Here is a 19,415-nt window from a genome sequence, read left to right on the forward strand (position 1 = left end):
TTGCCCCTCTAAGCACTTGGCCCAGTGGGCAGTGGCCTATGCAGGTCCAATGGCCATTTTGGAAACTACTGGGACAGTCTTTCAGCCGTTCATACTTAGTGGCATCCGAGAGAAGGACCCCTCCGCTCCTCCATCCGGCACCCAACTCGGACTCCGGTACCAATACTCAGGATTTGGGGCTACATGATGTGGTTGGTGCAGAAGAAGAGGAGGAAGGCCTCCTGCCAGTGCACGCTTCCTCCTCCTCCCCAGACGAAGTTGTGTCAGGTTTGAGCGGTTGGGGTACCTCAGGGTGACTTTAGAGCTCACCAGGAGCTATTGAAAAGGGTAGCTTCTAACCTAGAGCTGGAAATGGATATGCTTAAAGAATCCTCCTACAGCCTGATCGACATCTTGGCTGTGGAGCCCCCCTCAAAGATGGCCATACCCTCAATGAGGCTGTTATGGCTCCGGTCAGATCCATATGGCAGACCCTGTCCTCTCTGCCACCCACTTAAAAAAGAGCAGAGAGAAAGTACTTTGTTCCCTCCAACGGGTATGAGTACCTATATTCCCATCCTCTCCTCCCTCCCATCCTCCACCCCGGGGTCCCTTCTGGTCACAGCAGCCAACAGAAGAGACGGGCAAGGGCTGTAGGTTGCAACCCCCAAGTTGAAGGACTCAAAGAAGCTGGACCTGTTTGGTAGAAAGATTTATTCTCCTGGTGGATTACAGCTCCACATCTCCAACCAGCAGTGCTGCTTGGGAGGTACAATTATAACATCTGGGACTTCATGTCTAAATTCAAGGACTAACTGCCCCAAGAATCCAGACAGGAATTCTCTGCTCTGATGGAGGAAGGAAAGACTATAGCCAGGGTCTCCCTCCAGGCTTCCCTGGAAGCAGCTGACACAGCTGCTAGAATGATGGCATGGACAATAATCATGCGAAGGTGCTCTTGGCTCCAACCCTCAGGCCTACCACCTGAGGTTTAGAAGACTTTCAGGATCTTCCGTTTGAGGGACTTCCCTCTTCTTGGAACAGACAGATGCAAAATTCCATGGCCTGAAGGATTCTAGGGCCACCCTCAAGTCCCTAGGCCTCTGTAGCCATGCGACAACTCACCGGCGCAGCGCCTCCTGCTAGTTGTCCCGGGAATTAGCTTTTCCAGCCTTTGGAGCGCCCTCTTCAGCCGGTGTGTCGCCTGCCGCAGGGCCCCATGACCCTCCCAGACCCCAGTGCCCCTTTATCTTGGGGTGCTACCCCCTGGAAGTGTCCCCAGACTTTGGGTCTCCCCTCCCCAGGGAACCCCCAACCCTCTATCCCCACCTCATCTCAGTGGCTACTGCCAGTCACCATCTAGCCCCCGCTCACTGGGGCGGACTGCAGTCTGTAAACAACTCATCACTGGCAAGGTGGGTTTGGACCTGCTGCCTTTGCCTGCCGCGGGCTGCACCTCTGCAACCCAGTACCCTTCCCAGCCTTTAGCAAGGCCTGCAGCCTGGGGGTTTTCCAGGCTGGAGCTCCCCAGCTCCTCTGGCCTTCCCCCAGCCCTGCTTCACTCTAGGTACCCTGCTCAGCTCCCAGGCAGCCAGGCCCATCTCTCTCCACAGCTAGAGAGAGACTCTTTGAGCTCCTGGCTATCACAGCCCTTTTAAAGGGCCAGAAGTGGCCTGATTGGGGCGTGGCCCCAGCTGTGGCTACTTCCCCAATCAGCCTTTTCTTCCCAGCTCTCAGCCCCAGCTCTCTCCAAGGACTGGCTTTTAACCCTTTCACAGCAGATCTTTCTCTTCTTATCGCAACTGGTCCCTTCACCCCGATGTAGCCAAATCCATCTTCCAGAGGTGGGGGTTTACCCTTGTAGACCTGTTTGCAATCACACAGAACAGGAAATGTCAGCAGTTTTGCTTGCTACATGGTTGCAGCCCAGGCTCGCTCACAGATGTCTTCCCAGTCCCATGGACAAAGCACTTGTTCTGTGCGTTTTCCCCCATTCTTCTTGTGCACAAGGTCCTGCTGAAAGTCAAGCAGGACAAAGCAAGGGTTATTCCTATAGTCCCTGCATGGCTCCGTCAGCGCTGGTTTTGCATGTTGTTGGACATATCAGTAGTGGCCCTGTTGCCATTTTCTCCCCTCCCGGACCTGATCTCACAAGATCACAGACGTTTGCTCCGCCTGAGCCTCAAGGCCCTCCACCATCGTGCGCACACCTAACGTGGAATGGACATGAGAACACATCTCAAAGAACAACAGTTACGGAAAGGTTAGTAACTGTTTTTACCAACTGTATTACACATTAGTTACTGGCATCATTTAAGAATATTTTTCCTTTTAGTTAAATATTAGCTAAGTTAGTTATGAATTTACTCAGCACTACTCAGGGGTGCTGATTCAAAACTTGTTGCAGTATTGTAATTATCGCAGTAATGTTTTGAGTTCAACTAACTGTAACTGCCTTTGTTTTTATTATTATATCCATTATAGTCACATAGAGTTATGTGAAAATCAACTTGAGAAAATATTAAAATATTTGCACTTTATATCAGGGTATATGGAACTGTAAGCAGATATAATATTGTGTGTTAAAAAAAAGGCAGATGACAGAATACAACAGTATTATCTAAATAATGATTACTATAGTGCCTGGAGGCCCCAGTCAGGATTGAAGGGGCCTGTTGTATTATGTACCAGAGTAAAAGATGGTCCCTGCTGCAAAGGGTTTAACTACAAGAAAATTAATCTAGGCAGAATACCTCTTTTAGTTACAGGTTTTTGTGGTTTCTAGGGAGTTGATGCAGATTTCTCATCAGAACAAAACGGAGCAGCTGCAGGAAGCATTAAACCAGAAGATTCTGAATGAAGATAACTGGAGGGAAAAGGTGATACTGTATTTCTAGTTGGTACTGTTTTTATTGTTTTCTTTAGTCCTAGTCACTTGTCAAGAAACTGTGTACAGAGCCAGATTTAACTTCTCCAGTCCAAGCATGTCTATAGTATTCTTTATGTAAAATTTTTAAGTGGGTAATCACTAGACAGAGATTAAAGGCTGAATGCAAAAGATTTTGCTGTGATCATAATGTTAATTTTGCAGCACTTCATTGGTAAATGAGGTTGACCATTGTTGGCAAAGTGGAGAGAAAAATGCCCTTCCCTACACCTGGGCATAGCTGCATCCAATACCAATATATTTTAATACTCCAAAGAAAACGATAAAAGAAGAAATAATATCCAAACAAAAGTTTTTTGCCCATCAACCTATCCATGCATAACTGTAAGCCCAATAACAACTAATCAAATGGACTGTTTTATTTAGCATATTGTGATTTATGAGATGTTAATTCTGGAGCTTGACAAAACCAGATTTTTGCATCTTTTTATGCATTTATTCACAGCAAATAAGTAGAGATGCCAAAAAAACAAACAAATTCAACTGAATTCTTACCATACAATTGAAGATGAGTACCAGATAGAGTTTAATATCATGCTCATTGCTTGGGGCAATAGAACAATGAAGACGTGATGATGACTGTTGAAACCTTATATTCCCTTTCTGAATTCTGTTTTGGAAATACAGAGTTTATTGTCCTCTTAATATGAGCCCATAACTCCCATTAATATATCATTGCAAGTTATGCACATGCATGGAGAGAAAAATGGACCCCCAAACTAGTTATGTCATCTATAGAGTCAGAGCTGGCAATAGTGACACTTATTTTCAGTTTAAAGGTTTACCTTAAAGGAAATAAGAGATAGGGAAATCCTGAAGTGATGGGCACAGAGCTAAGAATAATCCCTTAATACAGGAGTGCAGAAGGAGGTTCTGTTATTGATTCTATTTCTATTAATGTCTGCGTCTTTAAAGGTGTCCTTTGCCATCTCTGCCAAATAGTCATCCACTGCTGATGCTGCTGCTGTTCTATACTTGCTGCCTCTGCAGAGTAGAGGTGTATGAAAGTAAGGACTCCTTTTGGTGACATTTACTGCGAGAACTGTCTCTTTTACATTTCAAGTGATTTCACCCTCCTGCAGTTGAACTTTTCCATGAAATGGCATGGCATTGGTTATTTTATTCATTGAATTATACAGAAGTGTGAAAAGCCACTTTCACATAACATTTCTTTTTTCCTATTTTTGAGTGTTAGTAGGATAGTGACCAGCTTTGACACTTTTCTTTTGTGAGGGAAAGAGAAGGTGTGAGGCAGAATAAGAATCTTGTTAAATACACACACACACACTTTTTTGATAGAGATAGGGAGAAAGGTGAAGTGAAGGTTGCGTATGAGGAAAAGGATAGTTAGCAGAATGGGGCAGGCAGAACTGATGGCTCTGGGTAAGTCTGGGGATAAATTGTCTTGGCAGAGGAACAGGCTGTTTGAAGTATGCCACACACACTCCCACAGACTGTGGGAAAGAGATTAGTCATGTTCTGGGACATGTGTGCAGGCTATGTCATTGTGAAAGTAAGTCAAGGGCACACACAGAAGAGAGGTGTATTCAACTCTACTTATGCTCCCCAAACCTGTGCAGCACCAAGAAAAGAGAACTGCCTATGCAAATAGCCAGTAGGTTCATGTGGTGTATGGACTACAGCAGGATGGGGCAAAATTAAGCACCTCTTCTAACACCGTCCACAAGCTGGATTCCTTCCCAGAGTTTATGTATAGTCCTAGCATTACTGACACTACTTGTGTTCCCCACAAAGAGAGTCACAGGACTTAAGAAAGCTTAATAAAATAATATCAGACAGGAGCAGCAGCAGTTAAGGTGGGCACCACTGACAATTCAGAGACTAAATCCTGGCTCAGTTACAGACCATGCTGTATGTAAAGTATATAAAACTAAAGTAACAGAAATGAAAAGGAAAGGGGGGAAATGGTCTGCTTCTACCTATACATGGCTAAGTGAATATTATATAGGTATAAAGTATCAGCCAAATACAACTTTCACATTTTGCAAGTTTACCCCTATTCAAATGTGAGATCCCAACTGAAATAATACTTTCCTCGTGGCCTGCTTGAAAGACTAAAAGAGCAGTAAAATACATAAACAAACATTCCCATCCCAGCATAGTGAGACTACCCAGTAAATCACCCTCCCTACATATATAAAACACTCAATAAAACAGCTTCCTCATTGCAAAACAGCATATAAAATACATAGTAAGCCAGCCTCAACACTGGAAAAATGCATTAAAAACTAGGTACGGGGAAACTTCAGAAGTTTTAAAGTTTGGTTCAGATAAGCATCCATAAGTCAGCATCATGGCCCTCCATACCCATCAATCTTCTTTTCTCCAACAGGTTCTTTGAGACAGTACTCACCTCTGCAGGATTCTTGCCTTCTTACTTAATGTTGTCTTACTGGGAAGGAAGACTTCCATGGTATCTTTTGGGAGTGTATTTTCTTTTCTCCGCCTCTGACAGCTGTGAGGAAAAAGTATAAATTAGCCTTTGCTTATCCTCTTGAACACATGTGGTAGGCTAAACTGTTTAGGTAATCTTGAAAAAATATCATAGTATGAAACACAACCAACTTTGTAACTACAAAAGTGCACTGGAATTTTTACCAACAAAATGCCTTCATTTCATGTACTTATTTTAAATGTTTGCACTAGTGCTAGTTTCATTTCAGTTCATCGATATTTATTATAATCTTTGGACAAGATTTTTCAGTCCTTTTAAAATAAATTTATACTTGGTATATAGATCCAGACTGGGGGGAGTATTTCCAGCTGATTTTTTAAAATATACACATACCTCAATCAAGTACAACATTTACAAAAGCGTATTTGTAAGTATTCTTTATATCATTCAAAAATATCACGTTCAGTCAATTAGATTTTATCCTCTACCCATGCAAAAGATCTGTATGTGTTACCATATAATATACTAAGCTACCCATGCAGAGTCATACCAAGATTGCGGTCTAATTCACAAACTGTAATACTCTTCACATGCTTGTCTTAATCTTACTTCACCATCTCTTCTCTCACAATAGTCTCTGGAGTCAGTGGATATGGCACCATGCCCTGGGGCTAGCATATAACCTGTTGTAACCCTGACCCAGATCATGAGGCAATGGAGAACTGGAGACCATGACTGGAATTTTCAAAGGGGCTAAGAGAAATGAATTTCAATGGGATTTGGATGCCTGACTATCTTAAGCCCCTGTAAATATCCAGCCCATTTTGTGACCAGCACACCTTTACACACACAAAAAGGTATTCCAGGCAAAGAATTGTCACAATGAATTAAGAGATCAAGTGGGAAGGAGGGACAGTGTTGAACAATACCTTTGAGTTTTCTGATTCAAGCCTTAAACTTTTTTGTAACTACAATTTTCTTTTTTTGGTTCAATATGTGAGCTATATTTGTGAACTCTATTTAGTCTCAACAAAGTTTTTGAGCTATTAATAATCTCTCTTAAAACGTCTTAACTTCACTAATACAGGATATAATTTTAGTATGAGGTCACGCAGTTTGCATAATCAGAATCTTTGAGCCATCCCTCTCCCCTGTTGCGCAGTTTGACATAAAAATAGATAAAAGACTAGTACAAATAAGAGAGAGCAATTATATCTTTGCTAACATAGCCATTAAAATGCGGTGAACGTCAAGTGCTCTTAAAATGCTCTCATCAGACGAAAGAATAACTAATGAGACATTAAAAAAAACAGGAGTACTTGTGGCACCTTAAAGACTAACAAATTTATTGTAGCGTCATTGTGCCATTGTATAGGCATAAAGTGTTATTTGTTTTAAAAAAAAATCCTTTAAATCCACATGTTCGAACAAACTTCAGAAACTTAAATAAAAAAAAGTTCAAAAAATTGTTGTTTAAATTGTTATTTGGTATTTAATTGCTTTTGGGTACACAAATAATTAGAGACTCAGTAGTTGTTATGCAACTAGAACAAGAACTTTGAAAAACAATTGCTAGTTTACTCATTATTATGGATATTAGTTAATTTCAACTGTTCCTAAGGGCTAGTCTACACTTACCGTCCGGGTCGACGCGGTGAGTTCGACTTCTCGGAGTTCGAACTATCGCGTCTGATCTAGACGCGATAGTTCGAACTCCGGAAGCGCCGCGGTCGACTCCGGTACTCCACCACTGCAAAAGGCGGTGGCGGAGTCGACCTTGGAGCCGTGGACTTCGATCCCGCGGCGTCTGGACGGGTAAGTAGTTCGAACTAGGGTACTTCAAGTTCAGCTACGTTATTCACGTAGCTGAACTTGCGTACCCTAGTTTGACCCCCGCCCTTAGTGTAGACCTGCCCTTAGATGTGAAAAATGTAAATTAAGGTGCATTTTTAATCGTCAAAATTATTTTTAAGCGTATAATACTGTCGACTGTCATTTCAATATCTAATCAAGTAAACTCCTACAGCAGGCTTGATTCTAGGATAAACCTGCTGTAATTAATAGTTGTGATATGATTTTCTATAAATTGAATCCTAAAACTCTTATTTCTAAGATCTAATCAACCAAAAGATAGTTTTTGATACATCTGTAATGCCACATTTAAAGCTGTCTCATGACTTTATAATAACATAAAATTCTATTTTCATGGTCCTATAGTGCTTCAATGTATACTGACTCCAGGCTAGCACTGGATATGAGTTTTTCATGATCAAGAACAGATTTTTTAACAATGTGGTTAAAAAAATTAAAACATTGATTGAGTTTTTTTGTTAGAAAAGAGGACCATATACACCATCTTCCCCAAAAAAGTGTTTAGTGGTTTTTGATAGATATTTAACTCCTGAAATTAGATAATTATAGCAAAGTCAGTCTGTAAAGCTGATAGGTTATGCAATTTTTTTAAGATTAAGAAGTTAACATACTACTGTGTATGTTTAATATAATATTTATAATCATTTAACAAATTGTGGGATGGTCCATTAGAACTATGCTGTGCAGAAAGACCATGCTAGTGCACAGTTTTAGGGTATTTGTCACAGATGTCCTTCAGAATCCAAACTTACATTTAAAGAAATTATGAACAAATTTTCAAACTTAATCAGCTAAATAAGTGGCCTGTTTCTAAGAAGTTCTGCCACAGCTGGACCTCCTGTGGAATAACTGAGAGGTGTGGCTCCTCAGCACCTCTGTAAATCAGGCCACTTGTTTAGGTGCCTAATTTTGGATTTAGGTGCTTTAGTTGCTTTAGGTGCTTCGGCTGTGAAGTTATTCTGAATGCAGACCACCAGTGCAAGACTTAATGTGCTGTATAAGAAGGGAAACTGAGGCACACTACCATATTGTTTTCATGGCTAAATGCCAAGATTCTACACTATGAAAAACATTAATATTTACATTAACTTGATGTTAATTGTGTTCCCCGTGTTTGCCGTTTCTTAGCAGTTTGTCCTGAATTTGGCATTCTCATTTGTGACCCAAAAAGGCATGGTTACACAAGGCAAGTCAGTGCATCCCAAGCTACAATCTCTGCACCTCACAGCATTGATGATCTCTGGTTGAACAATGAGGAGAGAGTTTGTTCCTGAGATGTCTAGGCTATTTTGGTGAGCAACAGAAATGATTCCACCAGAGCCACACATGCAGCAAAATGGAAAAGGTTTTCAATCTGGGTGGAATCTCACCAATTATCACCAAACAGCACAGAGACTAGATATATACTATACTGTCTGTTACAGCTGAAATCCTCTGGTCTCTCTGTCAGTTCAGTGAGATCCATCTAGCATTCATCTGTGCAGTAGACCCACCAGTGAATGGGTATTCTATCTTTTCAAGGGGCAAATTCCCTTGTACTTTCCTGTATCTGAGCCAGCATTTTTATGAGACCTGAATGTAGTATTGTCTTGCTTGATGGACTCCCCTTTGAACCTTTGGCGACAACATTTCTGCCACTGTTATCAATGAAATAGTGTTTCTGGTAGCAGTTACCTCTGCAAGGAGGGTGTCAGAGCTACTTTTAGCTGATTCTTCTTTCACATATTCCACAAAGACAAGGTCTCTTAGTCTGCATGCTAAGTTTATGCCTAAAGTGGTTTCATCGTTGCACCTCAGTTAGACTATTCATCTTCCAATGATCTTTCCAAAGCCTCATTCTTCCAGGGCTGAAGAAAAGCTTCATAAATTGGATGTCCGAAGGGCTCTGGCACTTTACTTGTACTGCACAAAGTCTTTCAGATCCTCTCTCAAACTCTTTGTATCCTGTGTTGAGAGCAACCTGTTACTGCCCAGTGTATTTCATGTGGGGTTTCTGATTATCGAGCTTTGCTCCGCTTAAGCTGGCAAAGGTATTTCCTCCACCGAGGATAACAGCCCAATCCATTCTAGGGCTCATTCTACTTCTTCAGCCTTTTTGAGCAAAACCCCTGTAGTGGATATTTGCAAAGCAGCAACATGGTTGTGCATACAAACCTTCTCCAGACACTACTCTATTACTCAGACTTCCTAAGATGAGGCCAACTTCGGCAAGTCAGTGTTAGTCGCTCTTCAAATAATGTGAAGTCCCACCCCCTGACCGGAAACTGCTGGTGAGTCACCTCATAGTAGAATGTATATGTGCACAATCACTTGAAGGAGAAAAAATGGTTACTTGTCGGTACAGTAACTGTTGTACTTGAGGTATGTTGTGCACATAGGCATTCCATGACTCTCCCACCTTCCCTGCTACTTCAGGTACTATATTCTGGCCATGTGAAGGAACAGAGAGAGACAGTGGCCAGGCCCTTTTATATCTTTGGCTCAGTGCACAAGGACAGTTGGGAGTACATGCGCCTCCTGCTGGCACTGCTAGCAAAAGGTGTTGTTTGAGAGTTCATTGGGCACACATACACCCACAGTGAAATGCATATGTGCACAACACATTTTGAAGAACAACAGTTACTGCACAAGTAAGTAACTGGGTTTTTGTGACATGTATTGGTTTTCAACCTTAAAAATAATAATATAATGAGCAGAGGTTTACCTGCAGGTGCAAGCCTTGCTGGCAAAATAGTCCTTCTTGTTAACCTAGCTAAGGACAGGAGTTAGTCTTTTCTTTTCCCCAGAAAGGAAAAGTAATAGTTTGTTCCAACCACCTCTGTGTCCTTCCTCCACACTTCATTTCATTTCATCCCATTACATTTAGAAGGATTATTCAACAAATCCCCAACCCACAAGGAAATATCAGATAGTGCAGAATACGCCAGCCATTTGTTCAGTGGTGCTTTTTTCAGGGAGCAAATTAGACCTGTGCTGCAACATCATCACTCACTTATGATTAATTTCATATGTAATTCAAGAAATTGTTTTTAACCAGTTAAGCCAGGGTTACAGCTCTGTCAAAGAGTGCTTCTTTCCCCATGTGATACCAAGGCAGGTGAGATCAGCTGAGGTTCACAAGCTAATGACTTCTTTGTTTTTAATATGAAGAGGCTGGTGGCAAAATGGCTTCAGCTGAGGAATTGACTTTCTCCCGGTCTGCTGATCTTAAGAGCATAATGCAAGGCCTATCTGTTTTCCCAGGCTTTTGAGAAGGGGATGATTTAGGATGATGTGTGTGAAATTAGGTATTGGGTTATTGATAGTCTTGATGAGTCATTTAGATAAGGAAGAATTTGTAGTTTCTAACTGATTTACTTTGTAAAAATCTGCAGTTGTTATAGTAGATGAGCCCCTAGAGTATATAGCTATGCATATTTCCAAAAATCCAAATGTATGCTTAATGCAAAGTAAATTGTCTACTGGGGATCGACATGTTGATATCATTCTGATTTCTGTCTAGGGCCAGAAAAAGTAGTGTCAACGTTTTGTGGGAATTTCTCATTAGTTTGCCAATCTGGAGGCCTGATCCTGCAAAATGCTCTGTCGCCCATGGGGAGCTGAAATCCCTTCAGATTGTTGTGAAGTCAGTGGACGTTAAGAGCTGGTATCACTGCCAATTTTGCAGACTCTACTGTTTCCAATAATTCAGATATATATTGGGTAAGCATCCAAACTTTGGAAGCGTATCTGAATTGAATTTGAACTTCACACCATTTGAGTCTGCTAAACCTTATAATAACTAAGAACGTTCTCAGTGTGAAAATGCTGTGAGATAACTTGGTATATTTTATTTAAAAAACAGTGCGTTTTCTTATCTAGATGGAAATTGGTCTAGCTAAACACCAAGCACGACACACGGAAGAGATTTTCAGGCTCAAGGAAGATGCTAGAATGGAACTAGACATTGAAAGACAAAAGCACCAAGAATTAATAGCAAAATATCAGAAGGATCAAGAGGAACTACAGATGAAGGTTTGGAGCAATTGAAAGGAAGTTGGTGTTGCAGTAGATAATATACCTGGAAGACAAAAAAGAATGTGTGGGGGGAGGACCTAATCCCCTTAGATTGTTTCTTTATCTAGATAGGTTACTAGCATCTCATTACACTTTCTCCCTGTTTTAGTATATACAGTACATTTTGTATTATTTGAAATGGGACATAGCAAACACATTTTGCATATAGCTATTTCAATTAAAGGTATTATAGGGCAGATATTTTTGCATTTACTCAGAGCCAGATTTCTCATAGCTATAGTTTTTTGACCTGTTGATTTTCCTTACAGTGTCATACAATGGGCTAACTGAATTTTTTTTTAAATCAAACTATATTTCTTACACAATTTATTTAATTAAAAGTAAAATCCAAGCCCTGGGACTACTCTGAACTATACTGGGCTGGCATAGAGCTATCCCCAGTGGTTTCTCCCTCTTCAGCTGAGTTTAGTGCTTATTGGACAAAGCCAAGTATTGAGTCCATTAGTTCTCCCTTTATCTATGTTAATTTCTTTCATTCAATACAATTTTCTATTCCTTTCTCTTTTCAGGTGTTTTTCTAGCCAGGTAAACCACCAGTCATCTGAATCCTATTTATCCAAATTTGAGTTTTCCAAAATTCATATAAAAACTGATAATACCGTATATATTCGATCATAAGCAGGTTCGTTTATAAGCCAGAAGCAGGGAGTCTCTGGCCTCGCCTCTTCCCTTCTGTCTCTGCTGGCTGTGCTGCCTCTCCTTGCTCCCTCTGTTGGGGGGAGGGACTGTGTCCCACCTCTCCCTCTCTATACCCATTCATAAGCCAACCCCCTTCTCTGGTGCTTCCTTTTTTTACTAAAAAAATTTGGCTTATGAACGAGTGTATACGGTAGTTTTCCAAAAGTTTTAGATGTTCCTTGAGACATTTGGAGAATCAAGAAAGAGATTTTTATTATGTTTATTTCAAATTCATTATGTTAAGCCAGGTTTTTAAACAGTTGAAAATAAAACATTTTATTTACATAGTATCTGTATATTATTTTTAAAAGAAGACTATCTACTTGCTCTAGAAGTTGAAGTTGAGATTAGAAATCAGAAGACTTTTTCCCATTTCTAGCACAGTTTCACTATTTGACCTTAGGCAAATCACTTAATCTCTCTGTGCCTGAGTTTTCTTACATTTTTGAAGCACTTTGACATCCTTGAAGGGTACTCTATAGGTCCAAAGAAGTGGTATTGTTCATTTATACCTGTTAGGACCTGTACATCTTCACTTTCTTATTCACCTGCAAAGCTCCTTTTGTCTGGTATTAAATTCTACATAACCAAAGAAATCAATGCATGTGAACTAATGTAAGATTTATTATACAGATACCTGAATTAATATCCAGTGCCATCAACAGCCTAAGGATGGAAGTGGGAATTCTTAAAAACCAGCTTCAGGAAGCCCAGATCAAACTTACAGAGAAAGATGGAGATAAGGAAGAAGAAATGCGAAGCCTTAAAAGGCTGGTTACTAAGCTTGAATTTCAGCTGAAGAAGGAACAGAACAACAGTGATTCATTATCAGAGGGCATGAGGAAAGAAATTAAAGAGAAGTCAGATGAACTGGAAAAATTAACCCAGGAGCAAACAGAGCTGATTCAGAATTTGAGTCAGGCTCAAGAAGAGGTAGGAACGTAACCAAAGACATGCCCTGCTACATTTAGTACTGTGTACTGTTCTAGTATCATGTTACAAATGTGCAACTTAAATCAAGCTAAAAAAAGTGCAAACTTTTAGAATAAAATAAAATCTTCAACTCTAGTGTGTTAATTTTAAAAGTCTTTAAAATGAATAATCTGTAAGTCAAATGAAAAGCAAATTTTATTAACACATTTTGAAATAATTAGTGTGAAAACCCCTGTTAGGCAGGCTCTGCAAGTAGTGCATTATTACAAGGATACTCATCCTTTTCAGGTTCTCGAAGGTACCTCTCCTTCAACCTCATGTTTAACAACACTCTAGAGATATGCAGGTATAATTGAAAGGAACCCTGGATTTTTTCAAAATAGAAAACATGGACTATTACAAGCACTTTAAACATTATAGTTTAAAGATTCCATCTAGCAATCTTATTCATGTTTGAGATAATTAATTAGAAAAAAAATTGTACTTCTACACCATGGATATGGGAGTGCGTAAAATGATTCACAGAAATCAGTTCACAACTATTTTGCATGCAGGGGGAAAAAAGCTAGCTTTTTGGATAATTTTTTCACAATGAATGATGCAACCAGCTTGAATAATGCAAATATGCACAGACAGCCATGCCTCTGTTGCATCAAACAATTCTAAATATTTCTTCTTTTTCTGTCCAATATTTCTTCTGTCTGATGAAACCCTAGACACAATAGGGATGCATTCCCTGCAAGCAGTCTCTTTTGGGTACATCTACAGTGCAATAAAAGACCTGCGGCATGACTAAGGCTAGCTTGGGTCAGCTGACTCTGGTTCGCAGGGCTTGAACTGTGGGGCTAAAAATTGCGTTGTAAACATTTGGGGTTGGGCTAGAGAAAACCTTCCCTCCTCACAGGGTTTCAGAGCCCAGGCTCCAACCCAATCCGAAACGTCTGCACTGCAATTTGTAGTCCCACAGCCTGAGCCCCAAGAGCCCGAGTCAATGGACCTGGGCTCTGAGTCTCGCAGCCCATATGTTTTTTATTGCAGTGTAGACGTATCCCTTTTTGCTTTTCTTTTGTAAATGATACTCAGGTGAGGCCAGGCGTGTTGAGGTGGTAAGTTTGGCTTACTGTGCCTGCTTTGCAGGCACTTTTCACTGTCTACTCTTAAGCCTTTATCAAATTCTGCAACTAAAGTGGTCAGTTTTGCTTCTGAGAAAATGGGGCCTGAAGGAGTAGAGCTGGAACATTGCAACATCTTGTATTTATAGCGTGGTGGTCTGTTTTCTGCCAAGTTTGAAACTTTCTTGATTATTTCCCATTTTATGCCATTTCAGGGTAGCCAACTTTTCATCCTTGATGATATGTTTGCTATCTCAGCCTTTAAATCTTCGATTACCTCCTTTATTCTTGAAATTTATTTTTTAACAAATTGATTGTATTGCTGTGAGTTTGATTTAGCTAATGAAAGTCCCTTCAATCCTCAGAATGACTGAGCCCAACATTGACCACATCTTTAGCTCTGTTTCTTCCATTTTTTCCCTGTTCATAATGTCAAAGTCATCTCATATTTTCTCCAGACCTTTATGCCTAAAGTCAGTTGCTTCATTCAGCTGCACTCACTTAAATCTGATTGTTTACAGTGTAGGATTCTTCTTCCTCTCGTCCCTTTGCTTTTCCTCCCCTCTTTATACTGCTACACTATGTACAGATCTTGAAGTGGTGGCACACTAACCTCTCTTTTTGCCCCATGCCTAGTCCTCTATTCTTGTCCCCTCCCTTTCTTTCCTTTCTCTCCTCCCTTTACTTCTCTCTTCACCTCTCTTTCCCTTCCCTCTCTGGCAATTCTATGAACACCCCATTTTGGAGTGATTGGATGGTGACACGAGAAGTACTTTAATCATTCTTCATCTCCTTATTTCTTTCTCCTTCCTTCCCTTTCTCCTTGTCTTTTCCTTCTGTCCCGAGAACAAGCATCCCTTTCTCCTCTCCCTGGGTGGGCGATGGGGAGAGGTTTGGGATTGTAACTCAGGGATAGTTCCGCTTGTTCCCCTTTCCTCCCAGTGAGAATGAAAGCAGATTGCGTAGTGATGGTGTTTTGAGGCCAGTGGATTGCCGTTTCACTCCATTCAAAGCTAAGACTTTGTGCAGCCATAGGTCACTGGCTTTGGAATGACGCAGTAAATATCAGAACTGATGGGGCAAAGTGCTGAGCTGCATATAAAAATTCATTAATTCAGTCACACTTGAAAATAATATAAATGTGACAGGAAAGGTGACAAACCGTAGTTCTCTGTTCTTAAAAAAAGATCAAATATGAAAAAAAAACATTTTCTAACCACTCACTGTAGAAAATAAACTTCCTTGAAGTGTTTTACTGCTTCAGCAGATTAAATGTTCTACAGTATTATTCCTCAATAACTTTCATAAATTGGTATTTGACAATTTCACCTTTTAGAATAGCTCTTATGGCAAGACAGAAAATAAAACAGAAATGCCCCAATAGCATGACTAAGTAGAACTATAGAAAACATTTAGCATGATTTGAACAGTGAGAGCAGATTGAGATATGACATATGAAAGTTGTATTTTAGCCACCGAGTGCCTGTGTAGTAGCATTCTACTAGCAAGAAAACACAATCTCTCTCCTGCTATCCATCTGAACCGTTCACACCAACTCATCCACAAGTCTTTGAGCCAAGTACTGATTTGATGTATGTAGTCATTTTAAAACAAATCCTCACTTGTCAGGAGGTCAGATTATGCCTCATTGTGTTTCACCTACAGTGGAATGGTTTTTACACATCAATCAGAAAAGGAGTAGAACAGACAGCTGAAAAATTAGAAAATTGTGTATCTGTTTTTTTTGTAGTGTAGTCATAAATTTACCAACTCACCCTGTATATGAATATATACCCTCTGATCACCAGTACCCTATGTTTGAGGAGTTCAGTAAGCACACAGCATCTATCCCTTTTTGAGTGATGGGGTTTCATAATGTATGTGTTTCTTTCTATTTGCAGAACTCTCTTCTCCAGGAAACAGTGCGTAGAGAGTGTGAGGAACGCTATGAGCTAACTGAAGCTTTGACTCAAGCTAGAGAACAAGTATTGGAACTGAAGAGGCTCAGTGGAAACTTCCCACTGTCACAATGTTCACTCAGTCAGGGCAGCCTAACCTCCTGTGCTGCACTGGTCAGTAATCACGGACAGAAGAGCCTTATGAGCTCAAACTCTGGGAAAGGAATCACACACTTGGGCCTGTGTGGCATTTCAAGAGCTGCTAATGTACCAGCCTTCAATAAGCACAAAAGCAGTGGTAAAGTGGGTTTGCCAGCTCTAACTCCACCACACCCTCCCAGGGGAAGAGCATCTTCTGTGAATGAATCCAAGAACAGAATAGCCGCCGTTATAAGAAGACAACTGAGTCAGCTCTGATGTGTAAAAATGTCAAGAACAGTACATTGATAAACCATGACAACCATTTCAGTGCATCATAGGGTCACTTAATTGTGAACCATAGGGGCAAAATGGTACTAGAAAGTTAACTTTTCCTGGCAATTAGCCCATTTCTTTATTTTTTTTTTTTTTACAATTTAAAATTAAGCTAAAATCTGTTACGTAGTTATATTTTACAAGGCAATCATGGTTGCTTATTTTTTGCTTCAACAATATAATGGAGTTAAAGTGCGATATATATTCCAAGATGGGAAATACACAGATGAAAACATAGTACCCCTCCAAGAAGTATTTTCAGCAAATCTGGCACAACTGTAATTAAGATATTTGCAAAGCTCCAGAATCATTTCACCAAACCACCACCATGTCCTGGGCTTCATATTTCAGATTGTATCCAGTTTAACTCCAGTGCCAGTTAGGGTGGTACAAATGTAGCTCGTTAATTAAGGGACAGATTTTGTCCTCCTTTCATTGCAAGTAATTCCATTTCAGCCAGTGGGATTGACTGCTTTTGGAATAATGTACTAGTCACCATGAGAGAAGATGGAAGAATCAGACCCTAAATAATAGACAAAATATTGCAGGGAAGCAACCTCCCACCTATTGCTGTATAAGTCCTGTACCCACTCCGGTAAAGGAATAGCACTATTAACTCAAAGGAGTAGTGATGTGGGCCAGAGCCCATATGTAAATTGACGTAGCTCCACGGAGGTCATTGAAACTATGCCAATTTAGGCAGATGAGGTGCTAAAAGTCTTATAGGGATCTTTTAAAATTCTTCCTTTAAGAGAAATGACTTACTATGTACCAAAATTAAAACACAGTGTCCCTAGGGTATACACTGTTCCACTTACTTTTTCTGTAACTCAGGACCTCAAGTGATGTGCCAGCTTCAGTAATGCATTGTATCCACAAGCCAGCAGGTTCGGTACTACCTCAGTCTGAAAGATGTGGCCTTTTGATTTTCATCAAACAAACACCATCATATTGAGCCACCTCTGTTTAGTTTGAGGTGCTCCTTCTGCTTGTATGCAGGGGCATGTGCTCAATTGTTACACAACAGAGTTAACATTTTCATTTTTCTACCGTGAACTTGGGGCTATGCTTTTTTCTGGAACATGTCACAGGGATACTGATTTAAAATAAATAAATAAACCTTGCAGTCTGTGTTAGTTTGATGTGATTGGGTTAGTGCTCTGTGGTAGTCTCAGATTTCACTCCCTGGGCCACCAAATCCTTGGAGTGCTCTGGGACAGTCACTCACACTTACCTTTCTGTGTTCCTAGGAGAGTTCTGTTCAGGCTCAGCTTCAGGCTGGTGGCTGTGACGTGAACTAAAACCTCATGGGAGGGAGATTAAAGGAGGAAATTTTGGAAATTCTCAGAGTGGTATCAGAAACTAGAGGACTGAGAGGTTCCACGGTCCTTTTGAAAGCTTCAGAACTGGACACACTGTTCTCTAGTCATGTTGTTGTTCTTCACAGAACACTTTAAGTGCTAGCCATGAGATACTTTTGTAATCACACACTAGATCTTGACCTCTTAATTTCCTGGTCCTGAAATGATCACAGTGTTCTAAGATGACTGTAGTATTCCATGAGAGACAAGGTGGGTGGGGTAATATCTTTTATTGGACCAACTTTGAGCTTAACAGAGCTCTTCTTCAGGCCTGGAGGAGAAAAGTAGAGCTAGAATTAGGCCAATGCTGAGCACTTCTATAAATCCCACCTCTATTTCCTAGCTCTATATGCAATATATGTATAGACACACACTGTTTTATTGGAATTATTTCGTTACGCTGTGACTCATATGGACCAGATCCTTCTGTCTTTTATGCAGGCAAAACTCCCATTGACCTCGGAGGAGTTTTGCCTGCCAAGGAGTGGTATGATTAGTTCACATCTTAATTATAAACAGAAAGGGTCAGATCTCGATGGCCAACTGAGTTCTGCTTGGTCCAGGACCTGAGGAGTGGCAGGAGAGGCCTTTCCACTTCCCTGAATGTGGGACTAAACAGGGAGACTCAGGGCTGCTGTAAAATATGCCAGCTTACATTCCCCTATGGACTACTTCACCAACCAGAGATCGCCAGAGCGCAGCGAGAGGAAAGGGAAGCGGAGGCTAGGTATAACACCACCTATGCTAGTTTTATGCCGCTTGGAGATTCCCCTACATCCAGGGAATCCTTATCTCTCATATTAGAGCAGTTGTCCATCCCCTTTGTGCTGCTGGAGCAGTGCAAAACGGACAGAGGCATAGTCTGGGATCTGATCTGCTGTAAAGTAGATGTAGCATCATAGACTATGAACCTCAGAGTCATAAAATGTAAAGTAAGAAATACCAGACTAGAATGAAAGCAATCATTGGAGTAAAGTCGTTAGCACTGAAAAAGCATATAAATCGCAGATCAAGGAGCTGGTCAAGAACAGAGTTCCTGGCATCCCTTTCTGTCCTTACCTCACAGAAATCCAGAACGCTCTGCTAAGCAATAAAACAAAATGCATTCATGTCAGGAAACCTTGCTCAGTGATGCTGAGGTTTTAAAGACAACATAACAGGATCGAAATTAATTTCATAGAGCAGAACTACGGCATCAAAAATGTAATAGCTAATGCATTTCTTTTACTTGGCTGAAACTTGCCAACGGGGTAGCACTAAAAATGTATTGTAAGGTCCCTGTTTCCATCAGGGAGCCGTGGTGTCGGCTGGAGGTAATATGGCTGTTAAAAACGATGGCATTTGTGAAGTAGATTTGTCCAACGACTGTGGCTTGTACTATTATGTAGCAGACATAATGGAATACTGAAATAAGTGTGCTTTAGAAGGGCTGTAGAGTTCCTCATGCTTCAGGACATAAACCAATCTTTCACCAGGATCGGTTAGGGAAAAAACTTTCCTGTGTGCAGGTTATCCCATTAGCTGCCTACTGCAGGGTTTTGTGTATCTGCCTCCAAAGCAGCTGGTTCTGGCTGCTGTCAATGACAGCATAATGTACCTTAGAGCAGAGGCCCAACCTCACCCGCCACCCCATCAGCAGCCTCGTGAGTCAGGGAGCACAAAGTTGGC

The 19,415-nt window shown here is 40.8% G+C and overlaps 1 protein-coding gene across 4 annotated transcripts in view; it reads left to right on the forward strand.

Moving 5' to 3' along the window:
* Positions 1-17,492, forward strand: part of LEKR1 (leucine, glutamate and lysine rich 1) — a 126,492-nt gene extending 109,000 nt beyond the window's left edge. For all 4 annotated transcript variants that reach the window (XM_045031427.1, XM_045031428.1, XM_045031426.1 and 1 more), the window contains 4 exons: positions 2,765-2,858; positions 11,076-11,228; positions 12,603-12,902; positions 15,916-17,492. In XM_045031427.1, coding sequence (XP_044887362.1) covers positions 2,765-2,858; positions 11,076-11,228; positions 12,603-12,902; positions 15,916-16,329 — 961 coding nt within the window. In that variant the 3' untranslated portion in view covers positions 16,330-17,492. The remainder of the gene's footprint in view (positions 1-2,764; positions 2,859-11,075; positions 11,229-12,602; positions 12,903-15,915) is intronic.
* The last annotated feature ends 1,923 nt before the right edge of the window (positions 17,493-19,415 follow it).

Source organism: Mauremys mutica, chromosome 9, assembly GCF_020497125.1.
Source record: "Mauremys mutica isolate MM-2020 ecotype Southern chromosome 9, ASM2049712v1, whole genome shotgun sequence".
NCBI lineage: Eukaryota > Metazoa > Chordata > Testudines > Geoemydidae > Mauremys > Mauremys mutica.